The sequence below is a fragment of the Trematomus bernacchii genome, unplaced genomic scaffold (assembly GCF_902827165.1).
Source record: "Trematomus bernacchii unplaced genomic scaffold, fTreBer1.1, whole genome shotgun sequence".
Taxonomy (NCBI): domain Eukaryota; kingdom Metazoa; phylum Chordata; class Actinopteri; order Perciformes; family Nototheniidae; genus Trematomus; species Trematomus bernacchii.
The window spans coordinates 2,250,543-2,275,510 of NW_022987899.1; the positions used below are offsets into that span (position 1 = coordinate 2,250,543).

The window sequence follows — 24,968 nt, forward strand, 5'->3', positions numbered from 1 at the left end:
AATATATTTTGGGGGGTTTATTATCTCTGAAGTAATCTTTATGAAGCAAATATTGATCAGTGCTCTACGGCATCAACCAAGTCTTATTGTACTTTTTCTGTGTATGTCTCACAGTTATAAGCTGTATATTTTCACCAATATATTATAATGTAAAAACAGGAAAATATTACAACCATTATACATGGAGCAAATGTTGTCTTATCAGCAATTGAATTTGATAAATTGGGTATGTATTCTCTAGAGTTGGACAAAGACACAATGAGACTCAACAGGACTGCGGGAATTTCAAACAACATTTTATTTCCAGTATGTATTTTTTTAACAAGTCAAAAGTTAGGGGTGCATAGTCATGAAGGGAGCATGAGCAACATGAGCACAAACACAGACATACAGCTGGACATCAGGGGAAACCTGGGGATGTGTTGTGTACTTGTTGAATAGACTGTGCTGATGTATGCAAGATCAAGTCACTTACTGCAAGACGTTGACTTCTATAAAACACTATAATTTCTATACTGTACTATTAGTGAGTTTTTAATTTAATGACAGCCGCTATGTGTACAAAATATCGTTGAAATAGTCAGAACGGCAGAGGGAAAATGTGAAGAGTTCGGTTTAAGCCTGTGCTTTTATTTCAAATGTTGAGCTAGCTAGCCTTAGTCTATGAAATAATCAGTTTTGACACGCAACAAGTCAGAAAATGCATCATTGTTTGGCGTTCCTAACTATAATCCTTTGATTCTGAATAGGAAAACAATTGCCAAAATAAGTAACATGTTGCTCCTATTTCCTTGATCATCCCATTGGATCAGGATAGTAGTCAAGTTACATTTTTCGCCGGCATTAAATCCGTTTTTCGATCTCTTTTCTCTGTGTGGAATGTGGGAAGCAGACGTCAGACTCTTGGCTTGGCAGTGTGAGTTCCAGCTGCTACAGATACAGAAGTATTACAGAGCAATATCATCTAGTACTTTTAATACAGCGGTAGACGGCAATGCAACATGTTTCAGTAAAGTGTAAGTGTACTAAGGGACGTTGAGAGTCATTGTAATATATAGTGTACAGCAGACGTGAGACTCTTGGATTGGCAGTATGAGTTTCAGCCGCTCTGGCAGTAAGAGCAATACTAGCTTTAAGGAATCATAGTGGTCAGTCTGTTCCTTTAGTTAGACATGTGACTTTAACACTGAGACTAAAGGTAACTTTTCAATGCTCACAAGGGGAGCAATTTCATAAAGGATTCACGTTTGAACAAATAGTTGCATGTTTCCTTTTCCTAGCAGATTTAATACACACACTCGTCCCCCATTTTTCTTAAACGCCCAATGGGCACAGGGATTAGAATGATGTATACTTGTAAATAATCCAACTAAAAGCATTATCTAAAAAGCATTTAAAATGAGGTTTATGTTTCCTCCACTGTGAAAAGTGTAGTCACTTACATAAAAGGAAATCTTAGCCTTATTGACGCAGTGTTTTTTTTCCATTTTGCAGTCATTTCAATCTGAAATCATAGAATGCATTATGTTTCATTAGCTTTTACTATATGTGGCAGGCGTTTACCACTGGGTGGCAGTCATTGTGTATTTTCGGTGTGTATTGCACCACTGCAGAGAAGCATCCAACACTGTACAGGGCAGACTCAGTACTGCAGCAATCACTATATAAGCAGTAAACAGACCTCAAGACTCATGTAAGGTTCAGATATTAAAGACAGGCAGGTGTACAAATGGGCTTATATGAGAAAAATATTAAAAATCAGCCTTTGCTTTTGGTCGTTTGAGTACATTTCCACAGGGTACTACATCCCATATACCTGAATTTGGTTTTCTGGGACTATTTTGACATGGTTTTACACTTTTTGAGTAGTTTTACTTAAAAAAAATACATTCTTACTTGCACATAAAGTCAGAAAAAATCTCTATTAATGGGCTTCACTCTAGAAAACTTTAAAAAAATCAAGTCACAGAAAAACAGGGATCACACAATGGATGTTGTATCCACACATATACAAGTTATGCATCACATTCCCTACACACATCCACCTGTTTGTTATGCTATGTCAAAGCATGAGTTAAGAAATTAACACTAACAGACAGCCCAACACCACAATATTGCTTTTCCCTACAGGAAGACTTTGAAGGTACATGTGTATCCTTTTCGTAGAGACATATGCACAAGACTTTTTTAGACAAGGATGCAAGTGTGTGTGTGTGTGTGTGTGTGTGTGTGTGTGTGTGTGTGTGTGTGTGTCCGTATGTGTAGTGCTTTCTTATAACATTCACAGTTTTATATCACATCAAGGACGCTGTATCACTTCTAACACTGAACAGTCACATGTTAGTAGCTAGTACAGTTTTCCAAAGCAGAAACATCTGTCTAATGCACAGTTTGAATCTAATGTCCATGCATTAGTCCAACTGAAATACATTAGCACAGTGTAGATACATACATTGGTATAATGAAAGTGTCATGGACAGAAAAAGTTTCAATCAAAGCCACACGTCTATAAAGTGCCCTATAACAGGTTATTGCATAATCTGTTGTCTGTCTTATTGCTTCCATTGAAAGCAAGAAGGGAGATGCACTCCAGTTTTAGAGCGCATCAGGCGATTAGAAAAAATAAATAACATGTTCCAGTAAAACTGATCCAACATGTAGTCAGACAATGCTGTGGTGAGGTACGAGAAAACCTTGGATTGAGTTTACTTTTGTAAAAAATGATAAAAGAACGACCATTCAGAAGTCACTTCCTGTGTTGTGCACCCACTCTGGATTGTGTTAAAGTGCTGTATTGTTTGAACACAAGGCCAGTTCACGACACTCAAAGAAGTGTGACTAGGTATGTGCGTTTGTATGTTTTTGTGTAGTTTTCCACTGTTATAGCTATTCAAAGAGGTGACTTCTCGCACTGAGTCGCATAGAGAGAAGCTTCTAGTTCCCAGTCGGCCTCTTAGCACTAAATTGATTCATGTTTGTTTATCACGAGATGAAGAAGAAGTGATTTAATGAAGGCTTTGTGAACTTTATCCATATCTCTTCTCTTAACCCTTAGATGCACGAGTGACTGGACCCTACACTCTTCCATAAGTGGGTCAAAAAGGACCCGTATTGTGTGTTTTTATGCCATTTTTGTCATTTTGGTTAAGAAAAATCACTTGTATAATATTAAGTATTATATTTTGGTTCACACTAGAAATATTTTATATTTAATTTTTCACTATTTAAATATTTCATTTTTGACCCACTTATGGAAGCTTGGGGTAGTAATACAAAAACTACAATTTCTTAAAATGTATAAAATGTAAATTTAAAATTTGAGTGGCATGATATCCAAAACATGTTTTTTGAGGAATAGCTGGAATATGAAATGATAAGAAAATGTAATTACAAAGATACTCGAAGAAAACCACCTCACCGGGTCCAAAAAGACCCACTTATGCATCTAAGGGTTAAACAAATTGTGATGACTTCTAAATATTCTACCATTAAATGTAAACATATTAGAACATTCTTTAACTATTTGCCACTTCCTCATCTGTTCTTACCAATGCATGTGCTAAGACACCAGACTTAATTAAAAGCAAAAAATGAATATAGTCTTCAATGCTTAACATTCCTGGATGCAGTCACGAGTAACCAATGAACTGAGCAACACACTTAAAGTCTTGGTGGGTTTTTGAATCACATATAATAAAACGACGAAGAAGAATGAACCACTGGCCTTTTGGGATATTCACACATTCATTTGATAATAATATATTTATATATTGAATATTACTTTTAGAATTAATTAAAATATAATATTTTTTTGGACAATATTTAACATCTATTCCCTGACAGTCTTTACATTCTTTCAGTGATCTGTCTCAATGCTGTGCTGCCTGCATTACTGAGGCAGTATCAATGGACACTTTTTTTTAGCACAAATACATCTATGTGTAAAGTGTTTTAGGAGCAAGTTTGTGTTTGGAAAGGTAGCCAGTAAGAGTCTGCATATAAGCGCGGACATACGGAAGTGATTCATTATGCTAATGAACAAAAGTGCCATGTTCTTAAGGTTTTCTAGCAGAGTGGTTCAATTGTATTATAGTCACATTTAAAGATATTGTTCTTATTTTTCTGTAGGTGTTAAATGTATTTCACCCTCTCTTTCCCACAATTACCTGCAGGCAATTACTTTATTATATAGGAGCCACCTTTAGTTAAAAGGGGTCAGAAAAGCAGTGTTGGGAAGTGCTTATTGACGGAGCTTCGCTCAATTAACGTGAATGGTTAAATGGGATCATACAGAGACACACATAGATGTCCATGTACTGTGGTGCAAGACAACATATACATATATGAAGTTATATAAAATGCGCACATGCTAAAAATGCATTGGTTATTAGTCAGAAGCAGCATGATTAAGTTCATTCATTTCTATAGGGAGCTGGGTAGTCTAGGGATTGTCTTTGATGAAGGATAGGGCTGGTAGTTATTTTTTTTAAATAATTGTTTTGTGTTTTTTGTCCTCCCACCAGCAGGGGGAGACGAAGCAGAACAGGCACCAGTGTTTCATCTAAAGCAAAACAATAAAACCTGTGCATCCTGGTCCTTCACTCACCTAAGAAAGCCCAGTTGTCAGACTAAGCAAGCCGTAAAGTTGATCAAAACATATTTTTGGCTTTAATAAAACAACCACATGTCAAACCTGGACCCAGCTGTAAACATGCAAGGTAAAGTTGAACCTTGCATTGGCAGTAATTATGAGTTTAGGACTACAATGTCAAAAGATCCTTTAAAAAAAAACTACTAGCAAACAAACAAATGTAAACAGTGTTTGATTAGTAGCACATTATTTGTACTTAAATGTAAATGTTATTTGATTAAAACCAGAAAAATGTTGGCTATAACCTTCATTATCAAAACTCTGGCTGAGTGGTCCTCTGGTTTATGTATTCTGTATTCTGTGCTGTTCTTCGGTCGGTCGACATCATGGCAGTTCATAGTTTGTGGCATTTCCTTGTGTCATCAAAGTGTGTTTGTTTGGGTCCAAGTTTGACTCTAAATGGAAGAATCTAACAAAACTGTTGGCAGTTGATTATTGAAATTTGGAATATGCAATTAAAACTACATCTGAGGATTTTCAAAGTCGTTCCTCAATACATGTTGTAAAAGGGTGAACAGAGTGGTGCAGTGATGACTAATTGTTGTAGTCTGAACTGTAAGTTAGCTTCACAAGGGCACCCTCGACTAAAAGCCAATGGGATGTTTAAAATAGACTTTGAAAATATGCACAAAATAAGCTTTGAGGCAAACATTTATGATACGTACAAATATTCTTCAGTGGGATAATCTCCATTTCTAAAGCTGCCTTCACATGATGCGCTCTTAGTTCTTTGCTCACTGCAGGGTAGGGCGCAGAGTCTTTGGTAGAAAACCGCTAGTTAAGTTAATTTCTATGGTTACCTCGCCTGCTAGCGTTACATAGAGCTGTTATCTGATTGGTTGCAGCTGCAAACTAGGCCAAAGTTGAAATAATTCATACTTTTTTACAACTATGCCAAATGCGGCTAATGTTCGGCGTGATGACTTTTTTTGCAAGTTGTGTGTTTGCTGACTTATTTGATGTCTTTAAACAAAACCGCTCATAAGCTTGTGTTAACCACACAGACCTTATTTCAGGAATCTAACCAAAAACTCATTCAAAGAACAACTGACCCTCCAAGACAAGGGATCCCTGATAAGCTAAAATACCGACTCATAAGGACTCATTCCTGCACCACTCTGTTGGAGGCCACTTAAGGCTCTACTGTAGAAAAAGTGTCAGATAATAGAGCATATGTTGATCACTTAGGCTGCACACTATGTAACGAACGGGCTTTCGTGAAGGTGAGAGAAGGATTTAGGGTTTTGCACATTCCCCCCTCCCCAAATCTCAAGCATGATTTAAAATAGACATTTACATGTTAGCCGCTAGTAAGATAAAACAGTCCACTGAACAGCATTTTCTCTGAGCGTGTACATTTGTCTAACATATATACAAACATACAGACATACTTTGCATTTTGCTCATGCCTTTGGTGTCCCTTTGTTGTCTGCTTTGGCTCCTGAATGTCCATTTTCTGTGTTGTCATTCCCTGAGCTCACCAGACACTCTTTGCTGCAGGGGAGAGAGAAACAAAAGGTTAGGTGTACACCCACAGAGGGAGGCAAGAGGAGTGATAACAGCTATTTATATATGTTTTGCAGGGATTTCTACATAGCCGATCCCTTGTAAGCCTAAATAACAATCTTGTGTTGGACAGGAATTGGAAATCTGTCATTAGGATTTTAATGAAACTGTTATCCAATAGTTTAATTGTAAGATTGGAAACACTCATTTAAACCAGAGAGAATGAAGCCTCTGGCCACTCTTATATACATATCATATTTCATAAATAGATGTCTGCTATGCAACAAACTATACCGACATAATGTGATATGTGAAAAGACTAATTGTGTTGCATTGTTGGAGAAGCCTGTGACCTAAGATTTTCAACGACATAATTACTCTGTAGCTATGTTAGTTTGACAATAAAGAACCTTGAACCTTGAACCTTGAACTAAGTAGAGATTCAATATTTCTCTCTTTTTCAGTTATTTGTATTTATCATAATCAGAAATACTTTAATACTCCCAGGGGAACATTCGTTTTTGGGACAGTTTTTCCATTTTAGAATGAATAAAGTAGAGGAAAATAAATTACATAAACATACCAATTAACAATGCGCAATAAGAAGAAAAATATATGAACATACACAAATAAAAAATGCGTTGAATAAAGTATTTTGTAAACATAACAAGTCATAATATTTTACATTGTATTCACTGCAGTCAGACAGCAGTCAGACTAAGTAGTGTTATGATATTATCTGCATCAGTGGAAGCAAATTTAACATGCACATGTTCAAGGTCTAATCAAGGCATGGGTTATTTCACGATTATCACGTAACATGATTGCGATTTTCTACCGTGATAGCAAATACACACAGGCATACGTTAATTACATTAATATATATGTACTGTATATATTGTGTGGTAGTTGCCTGGGGATGTGTGCCTCTTTTGTAAGGAAGAGAGTGCCAACTGTATTTTTGGGGGATATTCACAATTATTGTGATAGAATCCTGGTATCCCATCCCTTGTCTCATCTTGCCCCACTAACAACGACAATTTAAATTTGAAGTGAATCTGCATTTTTCATTTCCGTAATCTATATACTGTCTCAGTGTGTAGCTGCATTGTCAAATCAAGACATTTTGATCCTTTCATCTTAAGTCAAAAGGTCATGTTAAACTTGCGTTGTCTTTTTAAATAAAATAAAAAAACTAAGCAATTGACTACCTGTGATTATACTTATATTTGACAAGAAGGCCAAAACAGTTTATAATCTATACATATGGTGTATTTCTCATCATCTGTCCTCCCGTGTTATTAGCAGAGATCTACTCACTTCTTCTCATCATCCTTCAGCAGGAAGTTAATCACCAAGGCCTTGATTACCATGCCAAGGATAGACAGGCCAATGACTCCCCCCACCACTGAGACAATGATGGTGGTCAACGTCGTGTCAATCTCCTTCACTGCAGGGAGAAAGAGAGGGGAACACATTGTGAGGGAGAAAGAGCGAGATTAGACACCAACAGTGAGACTCTCATAAGCAGGCATAATATAAAGGTGTTATTGTCATATGGTAGCTGTCATTTTTGGCAATGAATATCTGAAATCTCAGGCTCCTTTAACAGTGCAACATACAATATACTTAAAGGGGACATAGTATGCTCATTTTCAGGTTCATATCAGTATGTAGTGTCTCTACAGTGACATGTCTCCATGCTTTAATGTTCAAAAAGCTCATACTGCCTGTGCTGCAGCACCTCTTTTCACCCTCTGTCTGAAACCAGAGCCCAGTCTGCTCTGATTGGTTAGCTGGCCGGCTCTGTTGTGATTGGTCCCCTGCTTAGAGATGTCCCGCCCCTTAGCCTATCATTTATAATGTGTTAAGTGCTAGCCAATAGAAGTGTGAGGGTTAGTTAGTGATGTCATTATCTTAAAAAAGTAAACAAAGGAGTCCAGTAGAGTCCAAATCCCTTAAAGAGATGAAACATTAGTAATCAGATTACTGTTACATTTCTAAAAAATGTGGGATTACTAGCAGGATATCACTGTTACGTAAATGGAGCATTTTCTGCTTTTTCAAATTGTAGTATGTGCTCATGTGTTTCATTGTTGGTGTATAGGCTCCTGTCTGAATATGCTTCATGAAAGGCAGGTTTTCCTATAAATAAAGTCTTTGAGCAGAGGACACATCAATCCTAAATATGTTAGATTGTAACAAGGTTATATTGTTCGACAGTCTTACATAATACACTGAAATAACAAACATCTTAAGTAACCCTCCCGACCGTGGTAACATACTTTGGTCCACCACGTAGAGCATGTAGCTGGCGCTGTGGTTGCGGTTCTTCTCCTTCTCGTTCCTGGCGAAACAGATGTACTCTCCATCGTCTTCGTAGGTGATGTTCCACAGCAGGATGGAGATGTTGTTGCCCTTCGAGGTGCCCACAAACTCCACACGCTCGTGGTACACACTGACCTTGGGCTCTACACCCTCGATGGGGATCACCGCTTCACACAACTACACACACACACACACACACACACACACACACACACACACACACACACACACACACACACACACACACACACACACACACTTAGAGATGGGTAGTCATGGGTATTCCCATATATGTATAGATTTATATATCAATGTGTAAATGTCAGTGGTGGAAGAAGAACTTAGTATTTTTAACTAGCAATATAAAATAAAATAGCATAACATGAAAATACTCAGATACATTTGAAGTATCTCATAATCATACTTAAAGGTAGGGTAGGTAAGTTTGAGAAACCAGCTCGAGATCGCTAGAATTTGAAAATACACAACCGGAGAAAATCTGCCCCTTCCTTCAGACTTCCTTACAGAGCCCCTCCTCCAACACACACGAACGTGCACATGACCAATGAGGGCACGAGATAAGTTTGTGCACAGATGGAAGGCTGACAGGCAGGTAGGCCATCCAGTTATTTTAGCCGGGCCGGCTCAGATGATTGGTCGTGCTTTTTACAGTATTACGGCTTCCACAGATGACATTTTTTTAATGGATTTTTTGTCAAAGCACAAAAATATCACTTAAGATATTAATTGCTATCGGGATGTTAAGAGCATTCCATGGAATATAACAAAAAGTGTATCTCGAGCCGGTTTCTCAAACTTACCTACCCCACCTTTAACTACAGTACTGGAGTAAATGTACTTTGTTACATTTTAGCAATGGTTATCGGGAATATAAAAACACCTTCAACACAGGTGTTTTGTACATTACGTCTATGTGGCTTATGGGTGTTTGTGTGTGTGTGTGTGTGTGTGTGTGTGTGTGTGTGTGTGTGTGTGTGCGTGTGTGTGCGTGTGCTGTACCTTGATCATGCTTCCATTGTCGTTGTAGTGCCAGTTGAAGTAGAGGTTTTTGATGCCGATGCAGGAGGCGTACGTGCAGGGCAGCAGCACCGTGGAGCCGTTAATCGCGAAAAGGTGAGACACTTTACCTGTTGACACCTCCAGGCCACCGACACTCCACACACCTGAACCCAGAGAGCAGGGAAAGGGGAGACAAAGAGGAAAGGATGACAAATAAAGTAAAACATAGAACAGCAAAAATGACGAGATGCTGTTATATGTTTACTTAGGATTACGTAAAAGATGAGGGCAACCAGAGGTAAAAAAAGTACTAAAATATTTTATTAAGTGAAAGTAGTAATGCTACAAACTACAAGTAAAGGTCCTGCATTCAACATATTTCTTCAGTAGATGTGCAAAAGACTTGGCTTCAGAATAGATACAAAGGACCACAAGTAAAAGTACTTATTGTCCGTGAAAGCCGTGGGTCGTGACTTGAACAGCTTAAAACCATGTATAGAGAAACTGATTCAGGACAAAACTATTGTTGTGGGAGTGTGAGGGAGAGAAAACTTCCACAGGAGGGAACTTTGGGATTTTAGCCCTTCCAGACCAAGGAGCCAAAAAGCACAATAGGTCCTCTTTAATTTGAACATAATTGTAATGTTGCAGGTGAAGCCATCTTGAATGACTTGTATCCTATTCTATAACAGTATGTCATAATTCTTGAGTTCATCTATATTTTTAATACATCATTTTATCTGCAAAGAAGCACATTTTTTTAAATAAAAGTAATAAGGAAAAAGCACAATGTTTGCTTCCATATTGGAGTGGAGTGGAAGTATGAAGTAGAATGAAATGGAAATACTCAACTAGTGTACTTCAGTAAATGTGCTTAGTTACTTTCAACCTCTGGAAAACACATGATACAGTCGTTAATTTTTCTGTGTGTGTGTGTGTGTGTGTGTGTGTGTGTGTGTGTGTGTGTGTGTGTGTGTGTGTGTGTGTGTGTGTGTGTGTGTGTGTGTGTGTGTGTGTGTGTGTGTGTGTGTGTGTGTGTGTGTGTGTGTGTGTGTGTGTGTGTGTGTGTGTGTGTGTGTGTGTGTGTGTGTGTGTGTGTGTGTGTGTGTGTGTGTGTGTGTTGGAATGACAGCTGCTGTGATCTCAGATTGTTGCTCCGGTGTCTCTCACACACTTGGGGCCTATTTTTAAACGCTGTTCTACACTCAGAGCTGCTCAGGATCACGTTGCACTTGGACATGGTGCAAACTGTTAAAGTACATGGAGGCCTGTGTGTTTTCCGGGACTTACATCTATATTAGAAATTCCGACCACATCTTTCTAACTCTGTAACAAAACATTGTAAAACACAGGAATATCTGGCATCAAGTTGAGATGAATGGCCACTTGACATTAGAATGGAAATACATGTTACTGTTAATAAGTTATGGATAGTACAACTCTGGATATAAAAAAAAACATATTTCAAATGTTAATAATTAAAACAATATTTAGTTTAGAAGCCTGAGAACAGTGTTTGAATAAACATAGCAAATATTTAAAATAAATGTCTCAATGAAAAAGAAAGAAATACACTTTAAAATAAATATGTAATTGTCACTAGCATCATATTTCACTTAGTATTTGGTTAACCTATGAGTATTAGCTTTATCTAATATATATATTCAAGTTGCCTTCGGAAACCAGTTACACAACAACCTACATAACACACTACAGGAAAGACAGGAGCCCAAAAAGTTCCTATACCAAGGCCTCTTTAACATTTGGTATTGAATCAGGGTCATTTCCCTCAAGTGGTGAACAGACCCCAGCTCCCAGTCATTATGTGTTCTGTAAAAAACATTTAATTTACATGTCTGACCAGGGAGGCGTGTGGCGCAGTGGGTTGTGTGTTGGTTTTCGGATCAGGTGGTCACAGGTTCAAACCCCACTGCAATCAGCATGTCGTTGTGTCCCTGAGACACTTCACCCCAAATTGCTCCTGTGGGGATTGTCCACAGTATTGAGTATGTAAGTCGCTTTGGATAAAAGCGTCTAACAAGTAACATGTAATGTAATGATGCTTGAGAAAAACACAAACCAGATAGAGTTTTGCATAGAGCATTAAAAAGTATTTATAGAAACAATTTTCTATGTCAAGTTGGCAGAAAGTTAAAAAGTAGCCTAAATGATTCAGATTCTTCTGGTGTGAATGGTTTTGGTACTTCCTTTGTTCAGTTTTCTGAATTGGCTCTCTCGTCTTCTCACTCTCACCTCTTTCCTCTCGTCTTTTAACATCCGATATTTTTACCTCTCCTCTGTAGTCATCTAGACTCGTCTCCTCTTCTTTCAGTAGCAGCACAAGCCATCTAGGTTGTCATTGTTCTTCTCTCTCTTTTATTTTTGCTCTCTTTGAATAGGCTTTATTTATTTATTTGTTTCTATCTTTTTTCCTCAGTGTTTCTGTCTTAGTTGTTTGCAGGATATTGTCCTCAGGGATCACTGAATTAAAGATGAGATGAGTGGAGCTGGTCTATGTTTGTGTGTTTTTATTTGTGTATGTGGCTGGTTGGTTAAAGAGGCCCTATTGTGCTTTTGGGGGTTTTCTCTTTCCTGCAGATTTCTTGTTTAGGTTTGTGTGCATGTAAATGGTCTGCAAAGGCTAAAATACCTGTGTTCTCTCCAGAAGGAGTTTCTGTCCTAAACACTATTTGTTTACTTCCGTAATATTGACATCACAATGTAGCACTTTATAGAGAGGCGAAGTCCCGCCCTTCTACTTCCGCCCCATGGGACCTTATTTCGGAAAAATTATGTATTGAAGTCAATGGAGAGAGAAAGATTATCTTTCGATCCCGTTTGAATTGTGCCACGAATTACACATATGATGTTTGTCAATCTTAACAAATCATTTCCATGTAAAAAAAAGTCAGTTTGTCCGGCAGTGGCTCAGTCAGTAGGGGGCTTGGACTGGGAGCTGTAGGGTCGCCGGTTCAAGTCCCCGACCAGACCTAAAATATGGAGTGTGGACTGCTACTTGGAGAGGTCCCAGTTCACCTCCTGCCCTGCCGTGGTGCCCTTGAGCAAGGCACCGGACACCCCCCTTCCCCCCTTCCCCCCTCACTCCCACTGCTCCCCGGGCGCTGTACAATAGCTGCCCACTGCTCCTATAGTACTAGACTCCTGGTACTAGGATGGGTTAAAAGCAGAGGCCACATTTCACTGTGTGCTCTGCATGTGTGACCATTAAAGAGGGTTTCATCCCTCCCAGTTCATTTAAATTGAATTTCAATTAAAATTAATTTAAAACTGTTGAAATATAAGACTATGAAAAATACGCAACTAGAAAGACTACAAATCCCAGAATCCCGGTCCCGCATGCTGGCTCTTACGGAACCGACTAACTCCCCTTGTGTGTATGTACAGCTCTCAACATGCCCAGACTTGGAGTGATTTTCACCTCTTTTAATACTTTCCGCCTCATTCTGAAAGAAAGAAGTGAAATGTGCCAACGTGACGGCCGTCTTGGTGTGTGGTGCGAGACGGGAGATGTAGTTCATTGAGCGGTTTCACACAAACAAAAGTGTTACTTCACAGTTTTACGACACATTTTTATTTTTTTGACTTGCAAAATTATCTTTTAAATTGACAAACATCATATGTGTAATTCGTGGCACAATTCAAACGGGATCGAAAGATAATCTTTCTCTCCCCATTGACTTCAATACATACTTTTTCCGAAATAAGGTCCCATGGAGCTCCCCCGGAAAGGGAGGGACTTCGCCTCTCTATTGCTTCTATTGGCTAGCGCTCCAACAAATTGTGCATCAATGGGCGGGACATCTCTAAGCTGGTTGACCAATCACAACAACAGAGCCGGCCAGCTAACCAATCAGAGCAGACTGGGCTCTGCTTTCAGACAGAGGGTGATAAGAGGTGCTGCAGCACAGGCAGTATGAGAAAAATAAAGAGCTTTTTGAACATTAAAGCATGGAGACATGTCACAGCAGAGACACTAGATACAAATATGAACCTGAGAATGAGCAGAATAGAGCCCCTTTAAATCAATTAACGCTTTCAGTAGCTGGCTGCTCATTGGCCTTGTAAAGTCTGTTAAGTGGATTAATGAAAAATCCTTTACCATCTAATGGTAATTACTGCCACTGAGAAAGGTTTCTAACCAAGTGCAAAAGAAAAACAACTGCGAACACAAGTCAGGTTCTCTCTTTCTAAATAGCAGTGTATATTTCTGCACACTGGAAACATGATGATCTTTTACATATCTGAGAGAAGTGTCCCCCCTCATGCCTATAAATAGATCACCCCCCCTATGTTTTCACCTCTGCTCTATACTATGCCTTTTCTCTCCGCTCCCTTCCTCTTCTTCTCAAATCTCTTCAGTTTGTCCTGACAACACTCGCACATGTACAATGCTATATCTATGTGTGTGATATATTTGAACTCTTGTCTCTACATACAATACAATGCAGGCACTGGTATGTGGGTGTGTGTGCATGAGTAATGGAACGTGTGTGATATTTATAACTCCACTATCAAACAATCTCTTTGTCTCAGTTGGGAAACATCAATATCTGAATCACTACTGGGAGGGCAACATCAAGTAATTGAGTGTGTGTGTGTCCTCTGCTGACTGTCAAGGTGGTTCTTTTCTAAGTAGGCCACAGATTGAAGGGTTAATGTATTTCAGAGTGAACCCTTGGAGAACCGAGCGAGGACACTATTAACTCAACCGAGAAAGAGACGGTAGGGAGTGAACATGGAGGGGTATGATAATGGAGGTGCAGTGTTGAAGGGGTTACGCCAGATGGATAGGGAGAGGTAGTGGGATGTCCTCTCCAAGGTAAGAGTGACAGGAGGTCAGAGAATTACAACACTGGCTAAATCAACAGAAGCCTATAGGCAGGCTCATATTTACACTGCTCGTACACACACTGAGGTCATACGATAGACTCAAGAACAAGTAACAACATACAGAACGATTATCACATTTACATGCCAACTGCTCGAGAGGCAGACACACTCACCACATTTAAGAGTTGGTTAAGACTTTTGATGAAGCTTATTTTGAGGCCTGGTTGAGGCTTATCTTGTTATGCTGCTATAAGGTGGTGCAGGAATGAGTCATAAAACCCCGAACTGAATTAGCATTTTATCACTTTCTGCACCCTTGTGTCAAAGTTAGTGTTTTTTTTGTGGTTAGAAGCCTGAAATAAGATCTTTGGTTAAAACAGGCCAAAGAGATTTAATGTTTTGTTCTACGACATAAATACGTCAGTAAATACCACACTGGTGAATGTCCGAAGCTTCTATGCGTCTTAAAAAACGGCGGTTGCTTACGTTGCATTCAAGTGACATGTGACTTGCTCTTTGCTTTCCGCGAGATTGGCACAGAGCCTTGCGTTAAAAACAGTATAGTTATGTTATATAAATATAACTTGATTGACTGATTATTCAATGTTACTGGTCACGAGGGAGGCGTGTGGTGCAGTGGGTTGTGCGTTGGTGTTCGGATCAGGGGGTTCAAACCCCACTGCAGTCAGCATGTCGTTGTGTCCCTGGGCAAGACACTTCACCCCAAATGGCTCCTGTGGGGATTGTCCACAGTATTGAGTATGTAAGTCGCTTTGGATAAAAGCGTCTAACAAGTGACATGTAATGTAATGTAATGTAATGTTCTTCTATAACTTGCACTGCTCTGCAATTGTTGGCCTCATTGCTGGTTTTATCACAATCTGCTCTTTTATTCTCTACAACAAACAATGTTGCGTAGTCCTTTATGTTATAATATAGCACCATGATAGACTGTAGTGCGTGATGGTAAACAAGATGAATGTGGTTTTAGTGACAGTTCTTCTGTGTGTGTATTTTGGTCCGTTAAGTCTGTCTCCTGAGTCTTGTCTGTTGTCATGAGGGCTTGAAATGTCAGTGAAAAATGAGTGATACTTTGAGGATGAATAATATCGTCCCTTCTTTCTTTAGTTTGGACAGACCTGACAGCAAGTTACTATCATGTTTTCTTTTTTATATCTCTGATTATTGTAACACAAGTGTGTATTATGAAATGTAGTTTATTGCTTAGTAATTCAAAAGAGAGATTGCTGCAGCATGTTGGCAAAGATTATAGGAATATAAGAGAAGAACTAAACAGATGTATGCAGGCAGGACTTATCAACAGATGTGTATATTAAGATGAAAATCAATATGCTGTAACAGAATACAGTACATTGTAGAATACAGATGAGTTGTCATTTGACTGACACTCCAAGATGGCTGACACACAATTAATTTGAGTCAAGGTCTTTAGAAGGTCAAAAGGAAAAATGAGTGAATGATACTTTTTTTTCTTTCTTGGCCCAATTTAAAAATACATGTTGATATACAGGGCGAGTATAACTTTTAATTTTGTGGTGGCTTTTCTACTGGTTTTGATTTTTTACCTTCAAGATAAACCGGAAAATCTTGCCTCAATGTTGCATCAACTTTACTCATAGAAATTAAGAAGAAATATAAGTAGGTGACCTACTCATTACAACAGCAAATACCCAAAGGGTGAAGCTACACACCCAAAGATACAGACTGACATCTCCACACTATACTTCATATGCTTTACTTTGACTGAGTGAGTGGGTTTCATCTACGTTCAACATTGCACGTGTTACATAGTTTTGTTTCTTCCAAACAAATACATAAAACATATATATATATATATATATTAAAAAGTGTATTTCTTGAATTGCAAATCCAAATCCAAAGCCTGTTAGCTATCAGTAAAATAGGTTTTATTTAATGTTAATGCAACTTTTGGGATCAAACCTACGGTAATTAGGGAGCCAGATAGTGCCACATAAACAACCTAACCATAACCATGTTATTTAATACTTTACAGACGTTTACCGAATAACTCTATTAGATTACAACGTTTGGAAAAGTTTGAACTCTTCATTAGAATTACAAGCATCCATTTGTAATGTTTTAATTTATCAACATGCCTGTAATTTGAGGTCAACATCGTATATAAATTGGGTTTTCAGCCAACCACACACCATAATCAGCTTCGATTATATATATATATATATATATTAACTTCCAATAATAATTAAAAAAAGCTACATATTATTTTATGTATGCTAAGTCAAATCTCACATAATGCTAAGTCAAATCTCACATAATGCTAAGTCAAATCTCACATAATGCTAAGTCAAATCTCACATAAATGACAAGATGTTGTTGGAGTTTTGCTCTTGTTCAATATTTTTCAATTACTAATGTTCAACCTTAAAAAGATTATCCAGCTTAGCTTGATTGGACAACTTTAACGGTGTGAAAGGAAAGGACCATTTACAAATCACAAAAAAGGAATTAAGCAAACACTTTAAAAGAGAATAATAAGATTTAGTTGAGGTTGTTTTTGCCACTAGAACTATTTCTGCATTGGAATTTTAGGTCTTAAGTGCTTAAATATCGGCATTTTATGAAATATTATTACTTAATAAGAGATGTTTTTCACATAAACCCCTAATCAGTTTTCTTTGCTTCAACTGTGAGCTGTGGTGATTTTTAAAACAGCTGAGAGGCAGGAGGACATGTTGGGATGTGGGGCTCTTCAACACACTTAGGGAGTGTGTGAGCAAACCAGGGATCACCACTGCACTACTACGTCACTAATAGCACACACACACACACACACACACACACACACACACACACACACACACACACACACACACACACACACACACACACACACACACACACCACATCTAATCCAATCTATTATTGACTAGTCGACATTTTGTTCCAGATTTATTGCCCTTTCACTAACTTTTATATAACAATGGCATTGTGTTGATGCATTCAGCATGTCACTCGGCAACATATGCCCAGGTTCAGATCCACTGAAGGATTGGATGTTATTGACCTTGATGCCCTTTAGCACAGCAACAAGTAAACATCTGCTGTGATGTAACCGTACCTGTTAGCCTCCAGGTGAGAGCAGAACATATTGAGACAGGGGAGCCGAAGCAGAGGCGATAGAGCAGCAAATGTTGGTATGGATTAATGAAACAAAGATTTACTGTGACAGAGCGGCATGAAATATACTCAAGCATCAGAATAAGATCTCTTAGGAAGGAGTTTAAATGTATAGAGCCAATTATAAACTGCAATTAAGGCATTAAACGTGTGATGTGTAGTGAAAGAGTGAGGAATGACAGCCAGAAGTATAACTCACCCAGCAGGAGTGCAACTACCAGCCCAGTGTGAAGTATATCCCCTGATCTCAGCCGACCAGAGACCCTCGAACCGGTGCTGTCCACTGACGCCATGACACCACCTGTCTGTCTGTCTGTCTGTCTAAATGTGTCAATCTGTCCCTGTCTGACTGCACTGTGTCCAATCTATCCAAATGTGTTTGTGCGTGTGTTTGTCCTATGAGCAGGGTGGGACCCTGAGCTGAAGTCCTGCTCTCAGTCCCTCCCCTCTTCTCTCCTCCTCTGTCCCAGCGAGGGAGGACGCTTATGAGAAGGGAATAAATTCCTTCAGGGAGTTTTTCCCCCCTGAGCAGTTGTTTTCCTGTGCTGCACTCCAGCAGGCCAGAAATGGAAAACTGAAGAAGAATGCAGCAGTCAAGGCTCTCTTATCTCCCTCCCTCCTTCCCTTTTGCTTCCCGAGTCCTCTGTCACGGTCTCTTTCAGATTCAGTGGTGATTATCAAGCAGAGGAGAGTGTGAGGCAGATAGGAGAAGCAAGGCGGAGCGGCGTAAGCAGTGTGGTGTCAAACAGCTCCACTGCTCCAGCAGCAGCAGCAGCCAGGGAAGCAGGCTGGCTGTCAAAACCCACAGAGGGAGACATAGGCTGGAGGGGGGAGGATAGTACACGAGAGGCACGGAGGGATGCTGGAGCAGAGCCAGCAGGCGGAAAAGCAGAAAAATCAGCGTGTCTCCCCAGCCAGCTCAGGGAGGAATGAGCAGGAGAGGTACTGCAGAGGTAGTGAGTGAGTAAGGGAGAGAGAGCGGGAGAGAGGGAGGGGGATGGAGCGAAATAGCCAGGGGGAGGAAGGGGGGTGCAGCCACATGCACGTACATACACACTGCAGTAAGGCTGATTCAGCCACAGAGTCTCTGTCGGACAGGGTGCTCCCACATGCCTCCGTCTTCACTGCATCTTTTACCCCCGTCTCCACTTTCATGCGTCTCGTATTGCATGCACTGCTCTGATTTAGCTGGCTGATGCACGGGAAGATCTGATCTTGGCAACTTTGGCAACTAGCAGATAAATCACATTTGATCCCTTAGTTCTAAAGAAAGGCTATTTATAAGGGCTTGTGTATAAAAATGAGCTTTTATAAAAGTGTGTATATGCCTTTAAGTGCAGTATTTTGATATTGCACTGGGTTTATTGAATTTGAGATATGAAGTATACTGTGCTCAGATGATGTCCGTGTTTTTCAATACTTCATACAGTGCAATTGGCACGACACATGATTTTTTTTAAATGCTTTTGAAATTATTTGCATGCCAAATTCTGTGCCGATGCAAGCCAAACCAGACACCATGCCCAGACACCATCCTTTGAGGTGTGATGTCCAGAGCTTACCTATCCTTTATCGTTTGTTCAAAAAACATTGAACTTCTTCTGTGGCTGTCAGTCAGATTGTGAAAAAAACACAAGGGATTTTTAAATATCCTGAACATTGCCTTCTGTTAGAAATTGTAAAAAAAAGAATTCAAACTAAATAACTTAATGAAAGTATAAACAACAAGGTAAATGTGTAATAAACAACAATCTGGTTACATCATCTTAAATCATTTCTATATTGTACATTTAGATTTAAGAATTATAATAACATATTTTTAAAATAATAGAAAATAAAAGGAATACAAGTACCCAACAAAAAAATTAAATAAAATAATTCATAAAAAAAAACTATTACATTATAAATATACCAACCTGTGTGTATATAGACTTGTTGCACAATTTTTCAATTGTATTTTTGTATTTTATTATATATGTTGCATTGTCGGAGCTCGGGTCATGAGATTTTCATTGCCATTTCTACACTGTAGCTTATGTGCATATGACATTAAAACCTTTGAATTTAATTGAAACATAAACAACCTTCAGAAACTGGTTTTATATGTCATGCTTCACAGTTTGCCTGCAATGCATTACTGGCAGCGACATGTCACACACACCTCGTTACAAAACATGGAGTCTCATGGACACTACACAATCACAGCGTAGCTTTTCATCAATCACAGCTCAGCCTTCAACACACCACAGGGCCACAACTTTAATGTGCAGTCTGACCTTATTCACAGGATTCATGACTTCCTCACCCATCAAGCGTCACATCAGCGGAGTCATCACCAACGTCAGAGCAACCAATTGAATTTCCAAGGCCCATTTCTCTATAGCCTTCCCAATCTACCCAAAGGTGTAAATACAAGCACTGACAATCACGTCTCATGGGGTTAGAAGGCAGGACTCAAACGCAGCAGAAAATGGAGGCAGGTATGGTAAATGGACTGTATTTATAAAGCGCTTTATCCAGTCTTTACGACTCCTCAAAGTGCTTTACATATAAATATATATATATTGTTGATGAGGCCGGTAGCAGAGGGGAAGAAACTGTACAGGTAGCGAGAGGTTTTGGTCCTGATGGAGCGCAGCCTCCTGCCAGAGGGGAGGGGGGTGTGTCCAGGGTGGGAGGGGTCGGCCACTATCTTCCCTGCCTGCAAGGGTAATAAAAAACAATGGCAGCAAACACAAATGAGGAACCAACCTTGGATGGAAAAAATGGTCAGCAAATCCACAGGAAACACGAGGCTGATACATCCAGACAGGAGACATAGACGAAAACATGGACAGCAGAACCACATGGGAACGTCAAGGGGAAACATATACAAACAAACAGAGGACACGGTGTAAAACAGGCTAGTATACATGCAGAAACTAATCACATTGACAAGACACAGCTACAAGAGAGTACTGGTGGTGATCACACACAGGTGGAATAAATCAGGGCGGGGCAAATAATCACAAAAGGCGGGAAAACACATTAGCCGCTTTCACACCAAGTACTTTGCCGTACTTAGTTTCCAGTACTTAGGCGCCGTTTACACGAGGAGAAAACGGCTTGTATCTGCATAGTTTCGCGTGCGTATAGCCCTATTATTTAGACGAGGCCGATAGAAACTGACCACACAAACGATAACGGGTCCCAAGGTGGATAGATTTGCAAACGAAACGCTCTGGGGGGTCAACCGAGTCCGTTTAATCGCCTCTATACGAATATTGCCTGAAAAAATAACGACAGCCCCGCCTCTTCGCACCTCTTCCCACCTCTCCCCCGCCTCATTGCTGATTTGTTTCTACAACAACAACAACAAGAATGGCGGATCACAGGGTTGCTGTTGTGCTCCAGACGCTACTGACCATGATTAATATGTTAGTGCTACAACTACGGTGCTTCTACGACAACCACAAGCAACTAGTGGACATGAAGAACCACATACACGACATGTGGCTAAATCCACCGCGGAGAACAACCAGAAGGGCGACCAGGAGAAAGTTTTGGGTAAGACCGGGCAGAACTAGCAGTTGGTGGGACAATTTTGTCAATGGCGTTGTCGTGGACGATGAATGGAGGGAGAACTTCCGCATGTCCAAAGCCTCTGTCGTTGCCCTGACTGAAGAACTGCGCCCATATATCGAGAAGAAAACTACAAACATGAGGGCGCCAATTGATCCACTGAAAAGGGTTGCTGCGGTTCTTTATTACCTGAGCGACGAGGGAAGGCTACGGAAGACTGCTAACGCCTTCGGAGTTTCCCGCCCGTCTTTGTCCCTCATTATTAGGGAGACATGCAGAGCGATCACCATCCACCTGGGTCCAAAATACATCAAGCTGCCTTTTACTGAGCCCGAGACCGCGGATCTGGTTGAGGGGTTCCATTGTACACATGGCATGCCACAATGTTTAGGAGCAGTGGACGGAACCCACATCGAAATCAAGCAGCCATCTAACGACTCCACTAGTTGCATCAACAGGAAAGGAAAATATTCCTTTAATGTACAGGCTGTCTGTGATTACAGGTACCGATTCATGGATGTCGTGGTAAAGTGGCCTGGGAGTGTGCATGATGCACGGGTCTTTGCTAATTCCAAGCTAAACATGTACTTAAAAACTGGAAAGATCCCTGCTCTGAAAAAACAGATTGTGGACGAAGAGGAGGCCATACCATGTATGTACATAGACTGTACATTTTTTTTAAAGGTGTTTATTAAGATGTGATAAACATTCTTTGTTACATTCCCTGTCCTCACTGTGCAGCTCCTTCAGCGACAGGCTGCTGTACAATATTCATATACCTGGCTAGGTATATGTACCTGGCTGCTAAATCTGAGGACTGTTACAGGATTTTTTGTATTATATCCTAACTGTTTTTAGTACTTTTTAATGCATGTCACATGTGTGAAACTAAGCAAATAACTATGTGATTCTCCAATGTCAAAAGTGTGAAACTAAAAATAAAATTGGCTGCAACCACTTCCAGACTTTCTTTGAACTTAATGTGCAACAAATGTCATCATCCTCATGAATGAAGTTATATGGCCCATTCTACCGAGTCAGGTTGTCCATATATATTTTGTACCGTATTTATTTACACATATAGTAAAAGAACCGTACATTTTGATATGGTATTTTCAGACTGTATTGGCCACTAGCGAAACATAGTACATACACTGTAGTAAAAAACTATTATATTAACCTGTTAAGATTGTGTTACCTTCCCTTCTCTAAATAGTATTTTAACCAATATTTGAGGATTTTCAGTAAAAGTAATATAAGCAAATGTTGAATCAAAGTTGAATTTATACAATTCATAAAAATCATAATGCAAACTTTCTTTGTGAAATGCATAATACTGATCATATTGATTCCAGAGATGAAATAGAAGGGAATGAGGCTATAATGGGTAATTTTTTTGGTATTTTGAGCAAAACACTTCATAGACATGTTTTTTATATATCTGAGACTATAATATATGCCTAACAATAGTTTGGGCTTTACCATTAAGGCCCAATGTGACATATCACAGTTCAGATATTTGACACTAGGGGGGGGGTTACTTTTCATAAATGTGGTGTATTTAGTCAAAATTAGGTTTACAAGGTGAAAAGGACTTACAGCCTCCCACACACTGATATAGATATCTCACTGACTGTAATGAGGGAGAAGGAAAGAGAGTGAGGAGAGTGCTTGCGGAGTACATTGACCCTTACATGAAAGACAAGACTGTTCTTTTATTTTAATAAGGTTTTTTATTAATAACATTATTTATAAATGTGTACACAGTAAAAGGGAAAAAAATACCTTTGCTAGCTAAAAAAAAAAGGCTTAAAAAAAAGTGATTCTCCATTTGTACAAAGTCTGGTGGAGTTAAAAATAAAAATGTTTACAGACTTCCTTGACCAAAAAGTGCTGTGAAAAAAAAAGAAGCTCACTGCTTTACTGCTCCTCCTCATCCAGTGACCGCCTGAATGAATATGGAGGAGATTGTTGCTGTGGGGTGTGTGGTACAGAGGGGTTTAATCTTGGTGTGGGCCGTGTGTGGCCTTCGGGGTGGGTATGAGGGCACCTGGAAGTGTCCATATCCACTGTTGTTAGTATGAACTTGCATGAACTGGCTCATCAGGGAAAGGCCATTCTGTACAGTCACATTAATGTTGTCCATGGTGTTGTTCATACGATCCATGCTGGCTGCGCTGCGGCTGGTTGCTTCCTCCATTAAGTCCAACATCCGGCTTTTTAATCGCAGCTCTTCCTGCACCGCATGTTCAGCTGGAAGCTTCCTCTTCATGCGGTCACTTCTGTGGCCGTCCAGCCGTGCCTATAATAAACCAGAGAAAGTTTGAATTAATACACAATAGGACCATAGCCACCAGATAACAGAACACAAAAGGCATGTTGTGAAATAGCTCTCAATACATTTTACAAATAAAACAGCTCTAAATACTTTCTAATTTTACCAAGCTTAAACCGGTTCAGTTTTTCAGTGGAAGGTACTGCATCATAGTATATAGCAAGCCCTTTAAGATTGAAATCATGAACATACCTGGAGCAGATCCCTGCGATGACTCACAACCGCAGCAGTTGGCAGAGTTCCGTTGGATCTACTCGACTCTGGCAAATCCGTGGAATGCTCCAAACTCGGGGATGAACTTGGTCCGGGCGACGACTCTTCCATGTCGAACAAGTCCCCTTGTACCTGTTTTAGTTTCGCTGTAAGCTGGCCCTGTGAAATTGTGTTCTTCTCGTGAGGGAAATCTTTTTCAGTCGGGGTCCTCGGATATTGCGCCTGAAATAAGTCGGCTATCTCCGTATATTTAGGCTTGCAGGACTCCCAGTCTACATTATCCTGTATTTTTGTCGTCTTATACTCAAGTGTTACACTTAAAAGAAGTTCCACCTCGTCGTCGGACCACGAAAATAGCTCCTTTCTTGCGCGAATAACAGCCATCTTCGTTTGTTTGTTTTGTTTGTGCCTCACACACATCCGGGGGGGATCTTATACTCGCTGCTTTTGGTGTATTTTGTGGCGGAAGTTACAGCGCCACTTACAGTCCCGCCATATGTACTACAGCTTTCGAGCGGTCTCGTGTGGAAGTACAGCGCCACTTACAGTCCCAGCATATGTACTACAGAGTTTCCAGCGGCCTCGTTTGAACAGACACGTTAAATGAAACAAATGCATGTGAACGGAAGACTTTTTTGAATACGAATACTGTGCATAAAACGCAAACGGCCTCGTGTGAGCGGGGCCTTAGTTCCGCCGAACTCTTTAGTCCCTGGAACTGTCCTAGTAAATCGCGTTCACACCGGAATAAGTCCCTGAGGGAGGATTACTCAAATGAAGCCGCTGACGTCACTTATTCTTCTTCTGCTTTGGGTTTACTGGCAGGCCGCAAACAACTTCACGGCGTATACTGCCACCCGAAGTCCCCGGCCGGAAGTCCCCGGAGCTGGGGACTAGAAGCAGCTTCTACTGAAGCCTTCCAAGTAAATCGCCAGAAGCGCCGACACCTCCTCATCACTCCACCGCTCCCACGTTTTATTTTGTGTTGCCATAAGTTAGTCTCTCTCCGTTGGTGCGCTGGGCTAATGCTAATAATGCTAATAATGCTAATGCGAGCAAATAAAATGGCGGCTTCACAAAACTTTTCTGAGTTTTATGGGGCGTGGTTTGCAATCCGCCCAGCCAATCAGAAATTGAAACCTTTTCCTCCCCAGGAAAGTACCACCTCTCTAGCAGGGACTGAAGGGGGTGAAAAGGTTAGCATGAACTAGCTTCTAGTTCCAGATCTTTTTGGTGTGAAAGCAAAATCCCAAGAACTATCGGAACTATTCCTGGGAAAAGTACTCCGGTGTGAAAGCGCCTATTGACAGGAAGTTAGACGAG

The 24,968-nt window shown here is 40.0% G+C and overlaps 2 protein-coding genes across 2 annotated transcripts; both read right to left on the reverse strand.

The window, feature by feature from the left end:
• Positions 1-283: 283 nt before the first annotated feature.
• On the reverse strand, positions 284-18,469 carry LOC117470061 (sodium channel subunit beta-4-like). Its single transcript, XM_034114586.1, has 5 exons — positions 17,736-18,469; positions 9,506-9,669; positions 8,443-8,662; positions 7,478-7,607; positions 284-6,145 (listed from the first exon to the last, which is right to left on the reverse strand). Exons 1-5 carry the CDS (start codon positions 17,827-17,829, stop codon positions 6,055-6,057), a joined length of 699 nt encoding a protein of 232 aa, XP_033970477.1. The 5' UTR covers positions 17,830-18,469; the 3' UTR covers positions 284-6,054.
• Positions 18,470-23,030: 4,561 nt separating this feature from the next.
• LOC117469963 lies at positions 23,031-24,125 on the reverse strand. Its single transcript, XM_034114462.1, has 2 exons — positions 23,625-24,125; positions 23,031-23,399 (listed from the first exon to the last, which is right to left on the reverse strand). Exons 1-2 carry the CDS (start codon positions 24,063-24,065, stop codon positions 23,031-23,033), a joined length of 810 nt encoding a protein of 269 aa, XP_033970353.1. The 5' UTR covers positions 24,066-24,125.
• Between the last annotated feature and the right edge of the window lie 843 nt (positions 24,126-24,968).

Excerpts from the sequence above, each read along its gene's own strand:
- LOC117470061 (XM_034114586.1), bottom strand. The coding sequence starts at position 17,829 with ATGGCGTCAGTGGACAGCACCGGTTCGAGGGTCTCTGGTCGGCTGAGA. Across the intron at positions 7,608-8,442 it reads GCTCTACGTGGTGGACCAAA|TGAAGGAGATTGACACGACG; the intron begins GTATGTTACCAC and ends TTCTCCCTGCAG. Across the intron at positions 6,146-7,477 it reads CTGAAGGATGATGAGAAGAA|CAAAGAGTGTCTGGTGAGCT; the intron begins GTGAGTAGATCT and ends TCTCCCCTGCAG.
- LOC117469963 (XM_034114462.1), bottom strand. The coding sequence starts at position 24,065 with ATGTGTGTGAGGCACAAACAAAACAAACAAACGAAGATGGCTGTTATT. Across the intron at positions 23,400-23,624 it reads ATCGCAGGGATCTGCTCCAG|GCACGGCTGGACGGCCACAG; the intron begins GTATGTTCATGA and ends GGTTTATTATAG.